This window comes from Lithobates pipiens, unplaced genomic scaffold, assembly GCF_037356315.1.
Source record: "Lithobates pipiens isolate NorthernLeopardFrog02 unplaced genomic scaffold, aLitPip1_a1.2 Scaffold_73, whole genome shotgun sequence".
Classification (NCBI taxonomy): domain Eukaryota; kingdom Metazoa; phylum Chordata; class Amphibia; order Anura; family Ranidae; genus Lithobates; species Lithobates pipiens.
Genome location: NW_027507896.1, coordinates 388,572 through 408,442, shown reverse-complemented (window position 1 = coordinate 408,442; position 19,871 = coordinate 388,572). Strand labels below are relative to the sequence as shown.

General features: G+C 54.9%; 1 protein-coding gene across 1 annotated transcript in view; it reads right to left on the bottom strand.

Annotated features, from left to right (window-relative positions):
* LOC143959396 (neuralized-like protein 4) overlaps nt 1-19,871 on the bottom strand; it is a gene marked incomplete in the record, with an annotated part of 104,341 nt that overhangs the window by 8,900 nt on the left and 75,570 nt on the right. Inside the window, 10 exon segments of the mRNA XM_077468032.1 lie at nt 2,610-2,719; nt 5,820-5,964; nt 6,081-6,185; nt 6,293-6,386; nt 9,291-9,470; nt 10,716-10,874; nt 13,530-13,694; nt 13,778-13,918; nt 14,158-14,256; nt 19,538-19,753. Coding sequence (XP_077324158.1) covers nt 2,610-2,719; nt 5,820-5,964; nt 6,081-6,185; nt 6,293-6,386; nt 9,291-9,470; nt 10,716-10,874; nt 13,530-13,694; nt 13,778-13,918; nt 14,158-14,256; nt 19,538-19,753 — 1,414 coding nt within the window.

Below are 19,871 nucleotides of genomic sequence, written 5' to 3'. Positions count from 1 at the left end.
CCGGCGTCCACCACCCCCCCGCTTGCCTTCCGGCGTCCACGACCCCCCGCTTGCCTTCCAGGCCCACGACCCCCGCTTGCCTTCCAGGCCCACGACCCCCGCTTGCCTTCCAGGCCCACGACCCCCGCTTGCCTACCAGGCCCACGACCCCCGCTTGCCTACCAGGCCCACGACCCCCGCTTGCCTACCAGGCCCACGACCCCCGCTTGCCTTCCAGGCCCACGACCCCCGCTTGCCTTCCAGGCCCACGACCCCCGCTTGCCTTCCAGGCCCACGACCCCCGCTTGCCTACCAGGCCCACGACCCCCGCTTGCCTACCAGGCCCACGATCCCCGCTTGCCTACCAGGCCCACGATCCCCGCTTCCCTTACAGGCCCACGACCCCGCTTCCCTTACAGGCCCACGACCCCGCTTCCCTCCAGCTGGGATATGATTGCATGACACTTTAGAGAGATGTATAGGTTGATGAGTTATTTATATATTCTGATTGCCCGAACATTGAAGTTACGCTTGATAAACTCATCATCTGTATGGCGCCATCTTGTGGACGTTTTACTTATCACTTTTTTTGCCTAGGTTTTCCTCTTCTGCCTTGCAAAATACGCACTTAACCAGTGAGCGGCCACGTCACTTCCAGTTCGGCGCGGTGGCCCCTATGATCGCCATCTGACCCGGCAGTTGCACCGTCAGGGGTGAGACGATATGCCCAAGCATTGAGGTTTATTCTCATGCCATGGGATGAGCAGTTGGGGGAGGGGGTGGAAGAGTCCCGACCCCCCACCCACCCCTGGACACCAATTAACCCTAATTAGGGTTGTGCCCTGGGATGTGGGTGGCTCGTGGATACACCCATCATGTGTCTATACACAATATGTGACAAAAGTACACCCCCTCAGTCACATTTCTCTACAATGTAAAGTAGTGAGTGTACGGCTTGTATAACAGTGTAAATTTCCTGTCCCCTCAAAATAACTCAACACACAGCCATTCATGTCTAAACCACTGGCAACAAAAGTCAGTACACCCCCAAGTGAAAATGTCCAGATTGGGCCCAAAGTGTCAATATTTTGTGTGGCCTCCATTATTTTCCAGCACTGCCTTCACCCTCTTGGTCATGGAGGTCACCAGAGCTTCACAGGTCACCACTGGAGTCCTCTTCCCCTCCCCCATGATGACATCACAGAGCTGGTGGATGTTGGAGACCTTCCCCTCCTCCACCTTCCGTCTGATGATGTCCCACAGATGATCAATAGGGTTTAGGTCTGGAGACATGCTTGGCCAGTCCATCACCTTTCCCCTCAGCTTCTTTAGCAAGACAGTGGTGGTGTTGGAGGTGTGTTTGGGGTGGTTATCATGTTGGAATACTGCCCTGCGGTCCAGTCTCTGAAGGGAGGGGATGATGCTCTGCTTCAGTATGTCACAGTACATTGTTGGCATTCATGGTCCCCTCAATGATCTGTAGCCCCCCAGTGCCGGCAGCACTCATGCAGCCCCAGACCATGACACCCCCACCACCATGCCTGACTGTAGACAAGACACACTTGTCTTTGTCCTCCTCACCTGGTTGCCCCCACACACGCCTGACACCATCTGACACCAAATACCTTTATCTTGGTCTCATCAGACCACAGGACATGGTTCCAGTAATCCATCTCCTTAGTCTGCTTGTCTTCAGAAAACTGTTTGTGGTCTTTTCTTGTGCACCATCTTTAGAAGAGGCTTCCTTCTGGGATGACAGCCATGCAGACCAATTTGATGCAGTGTGCGGCGTATGGTCTGAGCACTGACAGGCTGACCCCCCCACCCCTACAACCTCTGCAGCAATGCTGGCAACACTCATACGTCTATTTCCCAAAGACAACCTCTGGATATAACGCTGATCACGTGACCTCAACTTCTTTGGTGGACCATGGCGAGGCCTGTTCTGAGGGGAACCTGTCCTGTTATACCGCTGTATGGTCTTGTCCACTGTGCTGCAGCTCAGTTTCAGGGTCTTGGCAATCTTCTTATAGCCTACACCATCTTTATGTAGAGCAACAATTCTTATCTTCAGATCTTCAGAGAGTTCTTTGCCATGAGGTGCCATGTTGTACTTCCAGTGACCAGGATGAGAGAGTGAGAGCGATAACACCAAATTTAACACACCTGCTCCCCATTCACACCTGAGACCTTGTAACACTAACCAGTCACATGACACCGGGGAGGGAAAATGGCTAATTGGGCCCCAATTTGGAGATTTTCACTTAGGGGTGTCCTGACTTTTGTGAAATACTGATCTATGTGACTATCAAGCCGTCATTTCCCATCCGATTGATATGGTCGCCATGACTGGACGATTTGGGCCATAAAGCCATGGGTGACCAGAGTAAGAACCTCACTGCACCAAGAAGAGGACGCTGCTGGTAGAGGAGAAAAAATGGTGTCTGAAAAAACTTCCATCCTTGGCAAAAACCCAGTGAGGCATGCTGGGAGTAGCCGGGGTGATCTCGGCTCAGCCAGTGCCGGGTTCCCCTGTATGACCCGAAGGTGGTGGGACTTCCTGTGTCCCCCAATGGTGGGGGAAGAAACCATTTTCCCAGCAGTGCCCCCCCCCCCCCCATTGCACGTACCTGGCATCAGTTCCCCTCGGTCCAGCGTCCGGCGAACTCCTCCCGCACTACTGCCCTGGTAGGCGATATGCCACTTCTTATACTGTGTACAGGAGAGCCGAGGGTTGAGCCTGCCAGAGAAAGAAGGCGGAGCTGTATAACATTACACAACTGGGGAGGGGTCAGCCATACAGGAGGAGGAGGAGGAGGAGGAGGAGGAGGAGGAGGGGGGGGTGGGAGGGGTCAGCCATACCAGAGGAGGAGGAGGGATGGGAGGGGTCAGCCATACCAGAGGAGAAGGAAGGATGGGAGGGGTCAGCCATACCAGAGGAGGAGGAGGGATGGGAGGGGTCAGCCATACCAGAGGAGGAGGAGGGATGGGAGGGGTCAGCCATACCAGAGGAGGAGGAGGGATGGGAGGGGTCAGCCATACCAGAGGAGGAGGAGGGATGGGAGGGGTCAGCCATACCAGAGGAGGAGGAGGGATGGGAGGGGTCAGCCATACCAGAGGAGGAGGAGGGATGGGAGGGGTCAGCCATACCAGAGGAGAAGGAGGGATGGGAGGGGTCAGCCATACCAGAGGAGGAGGAGGGATGGGAGGGGTCAGCCATACCAGAGGAGGAGGAGGGATGGGAGGGGTCAGCCATACCAGAGGAGGAGGAGGGATGGGAGGGGTCAGCCATACCAGAGGAGGAGGAGGGATGGGAGGGGTCAGCCATACCAGAGGAGGAGGAGGGATGGGAGGGGTCAGCCATACCAGAGGAGGAGGAGGGATGGGAGGGGTCAGCCATACCAGAGGAGGAGGAGGAGGGATGGGAGGGGTCAGCCATACCAGAGGAGGAGGAGGGATGGGAGGGGTCAGCCATACCAGAGGAGGAGGAGGGATGGGAGGGGTCAGCCATACCAGAGGAGGAGGAGGGATCGGAGGGGTCAGCCATACATGAGGAGGGATGGGAGGGGTCAGCCATATATGAGGAGGAGGAGGAATGGGAGGAGTCAGCCATACATGAGGAGGAGGGATGGGAAGGGTCAGCCATACCAGAAGAGGAGGGATGGGAGGAGTCAGCCATACGAGAGGAGGAGGGATGGGAGGGGTCAGCCATACCAGAGGAGGAGGGATGGGAGGGGTCAGCCATACCAGAGGAGGAGGGATGGGAGGGGTCAGCCATACCAGAGGAGGAGGGATGGGAGGGGTCAGCCATACCAGAGGAGGAGGAGGGATGGGAGGGGTCAGCCATACCAGGAGGAGGAGGAGGGATGGGAGGGGTCAGCCATACCAGAGGAGGAGGAGGGATGGGAGGAGTCAGCCATACATGAGGAGGGATGGGAGGGGTCAGCCATATATGAGGAGGAGGAATGGGAGGAGTCAGCCATACATGAGGAGGAGGGATGGGAAGGGTCAGCCATACCAGAGGAGGAGGAGGGATGGGAGGGATCAGCCATACCAGAGGAGGAGGGATGGGAGGGATCAGCCATACCAGAGGAGGAGGAGGGATCAGCCATACCAGAGGAGGAGGGATGGGAAGGGTCAGCCATACCAGAAGAGGAGGGATGGGAGGAGTCAGCCATACATGAGGAGGGATGGGAGGGGTCAGCCATACATGAGGAGGAGGGATGGGAGGAGTCAGCCATAAATGAGGAGGGATGGGAGGGGTCAGCCATACACGAGGAGGAGGGATGGGAGGGGTCAGCCATACCAGAGGAGGAGGGATGGGAGGGGTCAGCCATACCAGAGGAGGAGGGATGGGAAGGGTCAGCCATACATGAGGAGGGATGGGAGGGGTCAGCCATACATGAGGAGGAGGGATGGGAGGGGTCAGCCATACATGAGGAGGAGGGATGGAGGAGTCAGCCATAAATGAGGAGGGATGGGAGGGGTCAGCCATACACGAGGAGGAGGGATGGGAGGGTCAGCCATACCAGAGGAGGAGGGATGGGAGGGGTCAGCCATACCAGAGGAGGAGGGATGGGAGGGGTCAGCCATACCAGAGGAGGAGGAGGGATGGGAGGGGTCAGCCATACCAGAGGAGGAGGAGGGATGGGAGGGGTCAGCCATACCAGAGGAGGAGGAGGGATGGGAGGGGTCAGCCATACCAGAGGAGGAGGAAGGATGGGAGGGGTCAGCCATACCAGAGGAGGAGGAGGGATGGGAGGGATCAGCCATACCAGAGGAGGAGGAGGGATGGGAGGGATCAGCCATACCAGAGGAGGAGGAGGGATGGGAGGGATCAGCCATACCAGAGGAGGAGGGATGGGAGGGGTCAGCCATACCAGAGGAGGGATGGGAGGGGTCATACATACAAGAGAACTGTCAGAGACTGGTGAGGGAGTGGCCAGCCATAGCAGAGTAGGGGTGGGAGGGGTCACACGTACCGGGGTCAGAGATTGGTGGGGGAGTGGCCAGCCATAGCAGAGGAGGAGGGATGGGAGGGGTCAGCCATACCAGAGGAGGAGGGATGGGAGGGGTCAGCCATACCATAGGAGGAGGAGGGATGGGAGGGGTCAGCCATACCAGAGGAGGAGGAGGGATGGGAGGGGTCAGCCATACCAGAGGAGGAGGAGGGATGGGAGGGGTCAGCCATACCAGAGGAGGAGGAGGGATGGGAGGGGTCAGCCATACCAGAGGAGGAGGAGGGATGGGAGGGGTCACACATACAGGAGCGGGGTCAGAGATTGGTGGGGGAGTGGCCAGCCATAGCAGAGGAGAGGTGGGAGGGGTCACACATAGCGGAGCGGGGTCAGAGATTGGTGGGGGAGTGGCCAGCCATAGCGGAGTAGGGGTGGGAGGGGTCACACATACCGGAGCGGGGTCAGAGATTGGTGGGGGAGTGGCCTGCCATAGCGGAGTAGGGGTGGGAGGGGTCACACATACAGGAGCGGGGTCAGAGATTGGTGGGGGAGTGGCCAGCCATAGCGGAGTAGGGGTGGGAGGGGTCACACATACTGGAGCGGGGTCAGAGATTGGTGGGGAGTGGCCTGCCATAGCAGAGGAGAGGTGGGAGGGGTCACACATACAGGAGCGGGGTCAGAGATTGGTGGGGAGTGGCCAGCCATAGCGGAGTAGGGGTGGGAGGGGTCACACATACCGGAGCGGGGTCAGAGATTGGTGGGGGAGTGGCCAGCCATAGCGGAGTAGGGGTGGGAGGGGGTCACACATACTGGAGCGGGGTCAGAGATTGGTGGGGGAGTGGCCTGCCATAGCGGAGTAGGGGTGGGAGGGGTCACACATACCGGAGCGGGAAGCTGCACCAGCCGTTGGGCTCTGCGTATTCCCGGGGCGGGTCGCCACGTTTGCGGTACATCTCGTCTCCTCGCAGTTTGTGACACGAGTCGCAGTGACACACGCTCAGCTTTGGGTCCTCCATGAAATATCCATCTACAGGAGGGAGAGAATGGTCAATGAAAACCCATTTTACCTCATCAGACGTGGCAGAGAAATCATTGTCTGCTCTTTATGAGGCGCCCCCTGGGGGCGGGGTCAGGGATCCTCACCTGGAAGCAGCAGAGACTCCTTGAACCTCATACACAGAGCGAGATATTCACAGCTCAGCAGGGTGAGGGGATCCGGAGGGGCCCAGCACACACTTTCCTTCACTCCTGTATACAAAGCCTGGTCAGTGGGGGGCGCTCCGCACACAATACAGAACAATGGGGGGGGGATGAGGGGGAACCTACCGTCCACCATGTCTGCAGGGGAAACCTACCGTCCACCATGTCCGCCTTCTCCCGCTCTCCAGGAAGATGGCCTTCGTGAGTATCAGACTCCGCCCCCTGTGCCTCCCCCGTCACTATGGAGATCTGCAAAAAAAGACCCTCGTACAGTTATACATTACAGGTAATATATGTGAGCCAAGGGGCACAGGGGGCACAGCCGCCCTCCCCCCACACCCTATATAGGCTGGACAAGGGACGCCAACCACCCCCACATTATACAGACTGACCAAGAGATATCATTATCTACACACCCATTGGACCAGGGACAGACCACCCACCACCATCACACCCATTGGACCAGGGACAGACCACCCACCACCATCACACCCATTGGACCAGGGACAGACCACCCCACCATCATCACACCCACTGGACTAGGGAAAGACCACCCACCATCATCACACCCATTGGACCAGGGACAGACCACCCCACCATCATCACACCCATTGGACCAGGGACAGACCACCCCACCATCATCACACCCATTGGACCAGGGAAAGACCACCCACCATCATCACACCCATTGGACCAGGGAAAGACCACCCCACCATCATCACACCCATTGGACCAGGGACAGACCACCCACCATCATCACACCCACTGGACGAGGGACAGACCACCCACCATCATCACACCCATTGGACCAGGGAAAGACCACCCACTAGGCGAGGGACAGACCACCCACCATCATCACACCCATTGGACCAGGGAAAGACCACCCACCATCATCACACCCATTGGACCAGGGACAGACCACCCCACCATCATCACACCCATTGGACCAGGGACAGACCACCCCACCATCATCACACCCATTGGACCAGGGACAGACCACCCACCATCATCACACCCACTGGGCGAGGGACAGACCACCCATCATCATCACACCCACTGGGCGAGGGACAGACCACCCACCATCACACCCACTGGACGAGGGACAGACCACCCACTATCACACCCACTGGACGAGGGACAGACCACCCACTATCACACCCACTGGACGAGGGACAGACCACCCACTATCACACCCACTGGATGAGGGACAGACCACCCACCATCATCACACCCACTGGATGAGGGACAGACCACCCACCATCACACCCACTGGACGAGGGACAGACCACCCACTATCACACCCACTGGACGAGGGACAGACCACCCACTATCACACCCACTGGACGAGGGACAGACCACCCACTATCACACCCACTGGACGAGGGACAGACCACCCACTATCACACGCACTGGGCGAGGGACAGACCACCCACTATCACACGCACTGGGCGAGGGACAGACCACCCACTATCACACCCACTGGACGAGGGACAGACCACCCACTATCACACCCACTGGACGAGGGACAGACCACCCACCATCACACCCACTGGACGAGGGACAGACCACCCACTATCACACCCACTGGACGAGGGACAGACCACCCACTATCACACCCACTGGACGAGGGACAGACCACCCACTATCACACCCACTGGACGAGGGACAGACCACCCACTATCACACCCACTGGACGAGGGACAGACCACCCACTATCACACGCACTGGGCGAGGGACAGACCACCCCACCATCATCACACCCATTGGACCAGGGACAGACCACCCACCATCATCACACCCACTGGGCGAGGGACAGACCACCCATCATCATCACACCCACTGGGCAAGGGACAGACCACCCACCATCACACCCACTGGGCGAGGGACAGACCACCCACTATCACACCCACTGGACGAGGGACAGACCACCCACTATCACACCCACTGGACGAGGGACAGACCACCCACTATCACACGCACTGGGCGAGGGACAGACCACCCACTATCACACCCACTGGGCGAGGGACAGACCACCCACTATCACACCCACTGGACGAGGGACAGACCACCCACTATCACACGCACTGGGCGAGGGACAGACCACCCACTATCACACCCACTGGACGAGGGACAGACCACCCCCTATCACACCCACTGGGCGAGGGACAGACCACCCACTATCACACCCACTGGACGAGGGACAGACCACCCACCATCACACCCACTGGACGAGGGACAGACCACCCACCATCACACCCAGTAGGCGAGTGACAGACCACCCACTATCACACCCACTGGACGAGGGACAGACCACCCACCATCACACCCAGTAGGCGAGGGACAGACCACCCACTATCACACCCACTGGACGAGGGACAGACCACCCACCATCACACCCACTGGACGAGGGACAGACCACCCACTATCACACCCACCAGATCAGGGACAGACCACCCACCATCACACCCAGTAGGCGAGGGACAGACCACCCACTATCACACCCACTGGACGAGGGACAGACCACCCACCATCACACCCACTGGACGAGGGACAGACCACCCACTATCACACCCACTGGACGAGGGACAGACCACCCACCATCACACCCACTGGACGAGGGACAGACCACCCACTATCACACCCACCAGATCAGGGACAGACCACCCACCATCACACCCAGTAGGCGAGGGACAGACCACCCACTATCACACCCACTGGACGAGGGACAGACCACCCACCATCACACCCACTGGACGAGGGACAGACCACCCACTATCACACCCACTGGATCAGGGACAGACCACCCACTATCACACCCACTGGACGAGGGACAGACCACCCACCATCACACCCACTGGACGAGGGACAGACCACCCACTATCACACCCACCAGATCAGGGACAGACCACCCACTATCACACCCACTGGACGAGGGACAGACCACCCACCATCACACCCACTGGACGAGGGACAGACCACCCACTATCACACCCACCAGATCAGGGACAGACCACCCACTATCACACCCACTGGACGAGGGACAGACCACCCACTATCACACCCACTGGACGAGGGACAGACCACCCACTATCACACCCACTGGACGAGGGACAGACCACCCACTATCACACCCACCAGGCCGGGGACACTGACCTGCTCGCACTGCCCGTACAGGTCCACTATGACGTAAGACAGCTCCGGTAGGTCCGGGACTCCGACCCCCTGATCCAATCCATTGATATAGAGGTGCAGCCCACCGGAGGAGTCCACCAGGAGGCCTAGGCACGTCCCCTCCGGACACAGGTCAAGATTGGGCCCGTAACCTTCCCGGATCTAAGGAGAACGTGACATCATAGTGTGAGAATAATGAGATGAGAAATCATCATAGTATGGAGGACACACCACATTCCGCCCTATCCACCTCCCCTCCCCCACACTACTATCACCGACTCACCCCTCCACTCCTCCCCCACAAGGCTCCAGTGTTGGCTGTGGGGAGCAGGGATATCAGCCACCTCCCTTTCATCATGTGACAGCGATCGGGCCTAGAGATTGGCTGCCAGGCCAGGCCAGACCAGTGCATCATGGGAGGAGCTCACATGCTCCCCACATACCCAGAAGTACCAAGGCAGAGAAAGGAGCAGCGGAGGAGTACTGGGGTGGCCCCGAGTGTGCAAACTGTCTAAAGGGGAACCCCGACTGAACATAAATCCCACCCCCTGTACTTATTCACACCCCTCCTAACCCTAATATGGAGATTTACATGCAGCTAGTATAAGAACCTCCATCTGTTCAAAATGTACAGCAGCCAATCAGGAGAGGAATGCTGCTCATTCACTGTCCATTCATAGGCTAGGGGTGTGTCGCTGACCAAGCAGTGCTGCTGTAATGGAGGCCCAGGACCTGGCTTTGCTGTCAGGCAGGGGTGCTAGGACCACAAGAACGTCTGAACAATGCTTATCTTTGTACTTTAGTGCAGCGTTCACCAACCTGCCCAGGACGGAAATATTCCCAACGTGACGAGGGGCCCTGTGTGCCCAGCAGTCATTCAGTCTGTCCCCTTGGGCCCCTGAAGATCCCCAAGATGGGCCCTATATGGGGAACCCACTGCTCCACCCCTCCCAAAACTAAGCACCGCCCCTGCAATTCAACTGTCACAAATAATGAATTGATTGGGCAGTACAGACAGACTGTTATATGAAAGTGGGCGGGGCTTGTTGTTGGGATGGGTGGGGCAGCAGGCGAGGCTCCATGGGAAATCTGGGCCTAGGATGGAAGGGGTGACTCCGTTACTGCCGATACCTTATAATGATCAAGACCTCTGAGAACCAATCAGAAGGCTGAGGAAGGGGATGTGGCACGCTTCTCTGAAATGGAAAACTTCTACCTCTCAATCATTGGTCAGCACATGAAGGAGGAGGAGTCCCACAATGCCGGGGATGCCTGGGCTCCGTACAATGCCGGGGACGCCTGGGCTCCGTACAATGCCGGGGACGCCTGGGCTCCGTACAATGCCGGGGACGCCTGGGCTCCGTACAATGCCGGGGATGCCTGGGCTCCGTACAACGCCGGGGATACCTTGGTTCCGTTGCAGAGGACAGCGCTGCGCTGGAAGATCCAGGAGCTCCTCTTGATGGCGGCGGCTGTAGCTGGGAAGTTGAGCCTCTCCGGTGAAACGCCGACGACTCCCAAGGAGAGCGAGGATGTCCACCGCGAGGAGAGCTGGTCTATCCTCACCTATCGGTATAGAGGACACGTTCTCACCAAATTATAACACCAACACCGGACCCCCGTACACCACCCGGACCCCCCGTAAACCACCCGGACCCCCCGTACACCACCCGGACCCCCCGTACACCACCCGGACCCCCCGTACACCACCCGGACCCCCGTACACCACCAAGACACTATCAACGTCCCATTTCATACCTCACTCCATATACATCTCATACACCACCATGTCTCCAGGAGGAAGATACCACCATCATACATCCCCCCATCATACATCTCATACACCACCATGTCTCCAGGAGGAAGATACTACCATCATACATCCCCCATCATACATCTCATACACCACCATGTCTCCAGGAGGAAGATACCACCATCATACATCCCCCCATCATACATCTCATACACCACCATGTCTCCAGGAGGAAGATACCACCATCATACATCCCCCCCATCATACATCTCATACACCACCATGTCTCCAGGAGGAAGATACCACCATCATACATCCCCCCACCATACATCTCATACACCACCATGTCTCCAGGAGGAAGATACCACCATCATACATCCCCCCATCATACATCTCATACACCACCATGTCTCCAGGAGGAAGATACCACCATCATACATCCCCCCACCATACATCTCATACACCACCATGTCTCCAGGAGGAAGATACCACCATCATACATCCCCCCATCATACATCTCATACACCACCATGTCTCCAGGAGGAAGATACCACCATCATACATCCCCCCATCATACATCTCATACACCACCATGTCTCCAGGAGGAAGATACCACCATCATATACCCCCCACCATACATCTCATACACCACCATGTCTCCAGGAGGAAGATACCACCATCATACATCCCCCCATCATACATCTCATACACCATGTCTCCAGGAGGAAGATACCACCATCATATACCCCCCCACCATACATCTCATACACCATGTCTCCAGGAGGAAGATACCACCATCATACATCCCCCCCATCATACATCTCATACACCATCATGTCTCCAGGAGGAAGATACCACCATCATATACCCCCCACCATACATCTCATACACCACCATGTCTCCAGGAGGAAGATACCACCATCATATACCCCCCCACCATACATCTCATACACCATGTCTCCAGGAGGAAGATACCACCATCATATACCCCCCACCATACATCTCATACACCACCATGTCTCCAGGAGGAAGATACCACCATCATATACCCCCCCACCATACATCTCATACACCATGTCTCCAGGAGGAAGATACCACCATCATACATCCCCCCCATCATACATCTCATACACCACCATGTCTCCAGGAGGAAGATACCACCATCATACATCCCCCCATCATACATCTCATACACCACCATGTCTCCAGGAGGAAGATACCACCATCATACATCCCCCCACCATACATCTCATACACCACCATGTCTCCAGGAGGAAGATACCACCATCATACACCCCCCACCATACATCTCATACACCACCATGTCTCCAGGAGGAAGATACCACCATCATACATCCCCCCCATCATACATCTCATACACCTCCATGTCTCCAGGAGGAAGATACCACCATCATACACCCCCCCATCATACATCTCATACCCCACCATGTCTCCAGGAGGAAGATACTACCATCATACACCCCCCACCATACATCTCATACACCACCATGTCTCCAGGAGGAAGATACCACCATCATATACCCCCCCACCATACATCTCATACACCATGTCTCCAGGAGGAAGATACCACCATCATACATCCCCCCATCATACATCTCATACACCATGTCTCCAGGAGGAAGATACCACCATCATATACCCCCCCACCATACATCTCATACACCATGTCTCCAGGAGGAAGATACCACCATCATACATCCCCCCCATCATACATCTCATACACCATCATGTCTCCAGGAGGAAGATACCACCATCATATACCCCCCACCATACATCTCATACACCACCATGTCTCCAGGAGGAAGATACCACCATCATATACCCCCCCACCATACATCTCATACACCATGTCTCCAGGAGGAAGATACCACCATCATATACCCCCCACCATACATCTCATACACCACCATGTCTCCAGGAGGAAGATACCACCATCATATACCCCCCCACCATACATCTCATACACCATGTCTCCAGGAGGAAGATACCACCATCATACATCCCCCCCATCATACATCTCATACACCACCATGTCTCCAGGAGGAAGATACCACCATCATACATCCCCCCATCATACATCTCATACACCACCATGTCTCCAGGAGGAAGATACCACCATCATACATCCCCCCACCATACATCTCATACACCACCATGTCTCCAGGAGGAAGATACCACCATCATACACCCCCCACCATACATCTCATACACCACCATGTCTCCAGGAGGAAGATACCACCATCATACATCCCCCCCATCATACATCTCATACACCTCCATGTCTCCAGGAGGAAGATACCACCATCATACACCCCCCCATCATACATCTCATACACCACCATGTCTCCAGGAGGAAGATACCACCATCATACACCCCCCCCCCCATCATACATCTCATACCCCTCCCCCCCCCGGTCTCTCTCATCATCAGAAGTCATCCTACGGACCTGGAAAAGGAAGAGACGAGGGAGAGGCTGGGCCAGGACCACAATGCCTTGGTTGTAGCTGGACACGCGTGTGGCTGTTCGGTTCCCATGTGACAGTAATATGTTCTTCCCATGATTCCCCATAAAATGTAAGGAGTGGGGCTGGAGGGCCGGGACAGGATCACTCTGCAAAATACAGGAAGAGGTCATCATCCTTGTGTCGCCCTTCAGGAGGAGGGCCTGTACTGCCGGCACGGGGCGTCACTTACATGATACTCGATGTCCTCCTCCTCTTCACTCTCAGATGTAACAGATGGTGGTTTGGTGGCATCGGATTCCTCTATGACTGAGGAACTGACAACGGACACAGCGCTAACACAGCCATGCAAATCCAGGACAGCATGGACACCCTGGAGAGAAGGAGAGGAAGCATTGTCAGCTATGTCTCTGAATGGAGAGTCAAGGACAGGTCTGTGTGCTCAGCGTGAGATTCCTGACTCCACCGCTAGGGGCACTACATGTATGGGGTATATATCTAGCCAGTCTGAGCTCTGCTGTACAGGAGAGGATAATGAGCCACTGTGGAGGTTCCTCACCCTCTGGCACAGTGTAAGGATATGATGGGTCAGTGTGGAGGTTTATATCTCACCTTAGGAATGCCACTGGCTGCTGGTCCCATGTCCTCCCCATTGATTAGGATATGCATTGTGTCCCCGCTGTCATGCCGTACGCCCAGCCTGCAGCCCACCTGTACAACATGGAGGACACCAGAGGAATCATGAAAACATGGAGGACACCAGAGGAATCATGAAAACATGGAAGACACCAGAGGAATCATGAAAACATGGAAGACACCAGAGGAATCATGAAAACATGGAGGACACCAGAAGACTCAGACAATGAGGACACAGGAAGAGCAATGAAGACATGGGGGACACAGGAAGGGTCATGGACACAATCAAGCTTCTCCTTCATGTCCAACCATCATCCCCAACCTCTCCTTCCTAACCAACCACCACCCCCAACCTCTCCTTCATAACCAACCATCATCCCCAACCTCTCCTTCATAACCAACCATCATCCCCAACCTCTCCTTCATAACCAACCATCATTCCCCAACCTCTCCTTCATAACCAACCATCATCCCCAACCTCTCCTTCATAACCAACCATCATCCCCAACCTCTCCTTCATAACCAACCATCATTCCCCAACCTCTCCTTCATAACCAACCATCATCCCCAACCTCTCCTTCATAACCAACCATCATCCCCAACCTCTCCTTCATAACCAACCACCACCCCCAACCTCTCCTTCCTAACCAACCACCATCCCCAACCTCTCCTTCATAACCAACCACCATCCCCAACCTCTCCTTCATAACCAACCACCACCCCCAACCTCTCCTTCCTAACCAACCACCACCCCCCAACCTCTCCTTCCTAACCAACCATCATCCCAAACCTCTCCTTCATAACCAACCATCATCCCCAACCTCTCCTTCATAACCAACCATCATTCCCCAACCTCTCCTTCCTAACCAACCACCACCCCCAACCTCTCCTTCCTAACCAACCACCACCCCCAACCTCTCCTTCCTAACCAACCACCACCCCCAACCTCTCCTTCCTAACCAACCACCACCCCCAACCTCTCCTTCATAACCAACCATCATCCCCAACCTCTCCTTCATAACCAACCATCATTCCCAACCTCTCCTTCATAACCAACCATCATCCCCAACCTCTCCTTCATAACCAACCATCATCCCCAACCTCTCCTTCATAACCAACCATCATCCCCAACCTCTCCTTCCTAACCAACCACCACCCCCAACCTCTCCTTCATAACCAACCACCACCCCCAACCTCTCCTTCATAACCAACCATCATCCCCAACCTCTCCTTCATAACCAACCATCATTCCCCAACCTCTCCTTCATAACCAACCATCATCCCCAACCTCTCCTTCATAACCAACCATCATCCCCAACCTCTCCTTCATAACCAACCACCATCCCCAACCTCTCCTTCATAACCAACTATCATCCCCAACCTCTCCTTCATAACCAACCATCACCCCCAACCTCTCCTTCATAACCAACTATCATCCCCAACCTCTCCTTCATAACCAACCACCATCCCCAACCTCTCCTTCATAACCAACCATCATCCCCAACCTCTCCTTCATAACCAACCATCATTCCCCAACCTCTCCTTCATAACCAACCATCATCCCCAACCTCTCCTTCATAACCAACCATCATCCCCAACCTCTCCTTCATAACCAACCATCATTCCCCAACCTCTCCTTCATAACCAACCATCATCCCCAACCTCTCCTTCATAACCAACCATCATCCCCAACCTCTCCTTCATAACCAACCACCACCCCCAACCTCTCCTTCCTAACCAACCACCATCCCCAACCTCTCCTTCATAACCAACCACCATCCCCAACCTCTCCTTCATAACCAACCACCACCCCCAACCTCTCCTTCCTAACCAACCACCACCCCCAACCTCTCCTTCATAACCAACCATCATCCCAAACCTCTCCTTCATAACCAACCATCATCCCCAACCTCTCCTTCATAACCAACCATCATTCCCCAACCTCTCCTTCCTAACCAACCACCATCCCCAACCTCTCCTTCATAACCAACCATCATCCCCAACCTCTCCTTCCTAACCAACCACCACCCCCAACCTCTCCTTCATAACCAACCACCACCCCCAACCTCTCCTTCATAACCAACCATCATCCCCAACCTCTCCTTCATAACCAACCATCATTCCCCAACCTCTCCTTCATAACCAACCATCATCCCCAACCTCTCCTTCATAACCAACCATCATCCCCAACCTCTCCTTCATAACCAACCACCATCCCCAACCTCTCCTTCATAACCAACTATCATCCCCAACCTCTCCTTCATAACCAACCATCACCCCCAACCTCTCCTTCATAACCAACTATCATCCCCAACCTCTCCTTCATAACCAACCACCATCCCCAACCTCTCCTTCATAACCAACTATCATCCCCAACCTCTCCTTCATAACCAACCACCATCCCCAACCTCTCCTTCATAACCAACCATCATCCCCAACCTCTCCTTCATAACCAACCACCACCCCCAACCTCTCCTTCGTAACCAACCACCATCCCCAACCTCTCCTTCGTAACCAACCACCATCCCCAACCTCTCCTTCGTAACCAACCACCATCCCCAACCTCTCCTTCGTAACCAACCATCATCCCCAACCTCTCCTTCCTAACCAACCACCATTTCCCAACCTCTCCTTCATAACCAACCACCACCCCCAACCTCTCCTTCATAACCAACCACCATCCCCAACCTCTCCTTCGTAACCAACCATCATCCCCAACCTCTCCTTCCTAACCAACCACCATTTCCCAACCTCTCCTTCATAACCAACCATTATCCCCAACCTCTCCTTCGTAACCAACCACCATCCCCAACCTCTCCTTCGTAACCAACCACCATCCCCAACCTCTCCTTCGTAACCAACCATCATCCCCAACCTCTCCTTCCTAACCAACCACCATTTCCCAACCTCTCCTTCATAACCAACCACCACCCCCAACCTCTCCTTCATAACCAACCACCATCCCCAACCTCTCCTTCGTAACCAACCATCATCCCCAACCTCTCCTTCCTAACCAACCACCATTTCCCAACCTCTCCTTCATAACCAACCATTATCCCCAACCTCTCCTTCCTAACCAACCACCATCCCCAACCTCTCTTTCATAACCAACCATCATCCCCAACCTCTCCTTCATAACCAACCACCATCCCCAACCTCTCCTTCATAACCAACCATCATCCCCAACCTCTCCTTCATAACCAACCATCATCCCCAACCTCTCCTTCATAACCAACCATCATTCCCCAACCTCTCCTTCATAACCAACCATCATCCCCAACCTCTCCTTCAAACCAACCATCATCCCCAACCTCTCCTTCATAACCAACCACCACCCCCAACCTCTCCTTCCTAACCAACCACCATCCCCAACCTCTCCTTCATAACCAACCACCATCCCCAACCTCTCCTTCATAACCAACCACCACCCCCAACCTCTCCTTCCTAACCAACCACCACCCCCAACCTCTCCTTCATAACCAACCATCATCCCAAACCTCTCCTTCATAACCAACCATCATCCCCAACCTCTCCTTCATAACCAACCATCATTCCCCAACCTCTCCTTCCTAACCAACCACCATCCCCAACCTCTCCTTCATAACCAACCATCATCCCCAACCTCTCCTTCCTAACCAACCCACCACCCCCAACCTCTCCTTCATAACCAACCACCACCCCCAACCTCTCCTTCATACCAACCATCATCCCCAACCTCTCCTTCATAACCAACCATCATTCCCCAACCTCTCCTTCATAACCAACCATCATCCCCAACCTCTCCTTCATATCCAACCATCATCCCCAAACCTCTCCTTCATAACCAACCACCATCCCCAACCTCTCCTTCATAACCAACTATCATCCCCAACCTCTCCTTCATAACCAACCATCACCCCAACCTCTCCTTCATAACCAACTATCATCCCCAACCTCTCCTTCATAACCAACCACCATCCCCAACCTCTCCTTCATAACCAACCATCATCCCCAACCTCTCCTTCATAACCAACCACCATCCCCAACCATCATCCCCAACCTCTACTTCATAACCAACCATCATTCCCCAACCTCTCCTTCATAACCAACCATCATCCCCAACCTCTCCTTCATAACCAACCCATCATCCCCAACCTCTCCCTCATAACCATCCACCATCCCCAACCTCTCCTTCATAACCAACCACCATCCCCAACCTCTCCTTCATAACCAACCATCATCCCCAACCTCTCCTTCATAACCAACCACCACCCCCAACCTCTCCTTCATAACCAACCACCACCCCCAATCTCTCCTTCCTAACCAACCACCACCCCCAACCTTCCTTCATAACCAACCACCATCCCCAACCTCTCCTTCATAACCAACCATCATCCCCAACCTCTCCTTCATAACCAACCATCATCCCCAACCTCTCCTTCGTAACCAACCATCATCCCCAACCTCTCCTTCCTAACCAACCACCACCCCCAATCTCTCCTTCATACCCAACCACCATCCCCAACCTCTCCTTCATAACCAACCACCATCCCCAACCTCTCCTTCATAACCAACCATCATCCCCAACCTCTCCTTCGTAACCAACCATCACCCCCAACCTCTCCTTCATAACCAACCATCATCCCCAACCTCTCCTTCATAACCAACCATCATCCCCAATCTCTCCTTCATAACCAACCATCATCCCCAACCTCTCCTTCATAACCAACCACCATCCCCAACCTCTCCTTCATAACCAACCATCATCCCCAACCTCTCCTTCATAACCAACCATCATTCCCCAACCTCTCCTTCATAACCAACCATCATCCCCAACCTCTCCTTCATAACCAACTATCATCCCCAACCTCTCCTTCATAACCAACCACCACCCCCAACCTCTCCTTCATAACCAACTATCATCCCCAACCTCTCCTTCATAACCAACCACCACCCCCAACCTCTCCTTCCTAACCAACCACCACCCCCAACCTCTCCTTCATAACCAACCATCATCCCCAACCTCTCCTTCATAACCAACCACCACCCCCAACCTCTCCTTCATAACCAACTATCATCCCCAACCTCTCCTTCATAACCAACCACCACCCCCAACCTCTCCTTCCTAACCAACCACCACCCCCAACCTCTCCTTCATAACCAACCACCACCCCCAACCTCTCCTTCATAACCAACCATCATTCCCCAACCTCTCCTTCATAACCAACCATCATCCCCAACCTCTCCTTCATAACCAACTATCATCCCCAACCTCTCCTAAATGTCCAACAACCATCAACAAACCTCATCTTTTTATTCCAACACTGTTCCCATCTGCAGCACTATGTCCCACAAACCTCCCCATCTGCCACCATACCCGGATCCTCTCCAGGCTGCTGCAGTAGTTGTCTCTGAGCCGCTGTCCGTTCCTTATAACCTCAGAGCCGGAAACCAGCCATGTGACCCGTGAGCGAAGATCTAGAGCTCTTGCTGGTAGCCCACCACCCAGGAAGGGGGCATCATGAGGAGGGATGGAGGTGACTCCCATGGAGCAGGATCCTGACCAGCGTGGATCCAGCCTTTCCACTTTCACCTGAAAGAGGGAGACAAGACAATATAACAAGAAGGAGAAACAAAGTGTCAACTACCCCCCCTTCTCTCTGCCTCCCATCTTCCCGTCTACCTGGCCAATACTATTCCTTTTTCTACCC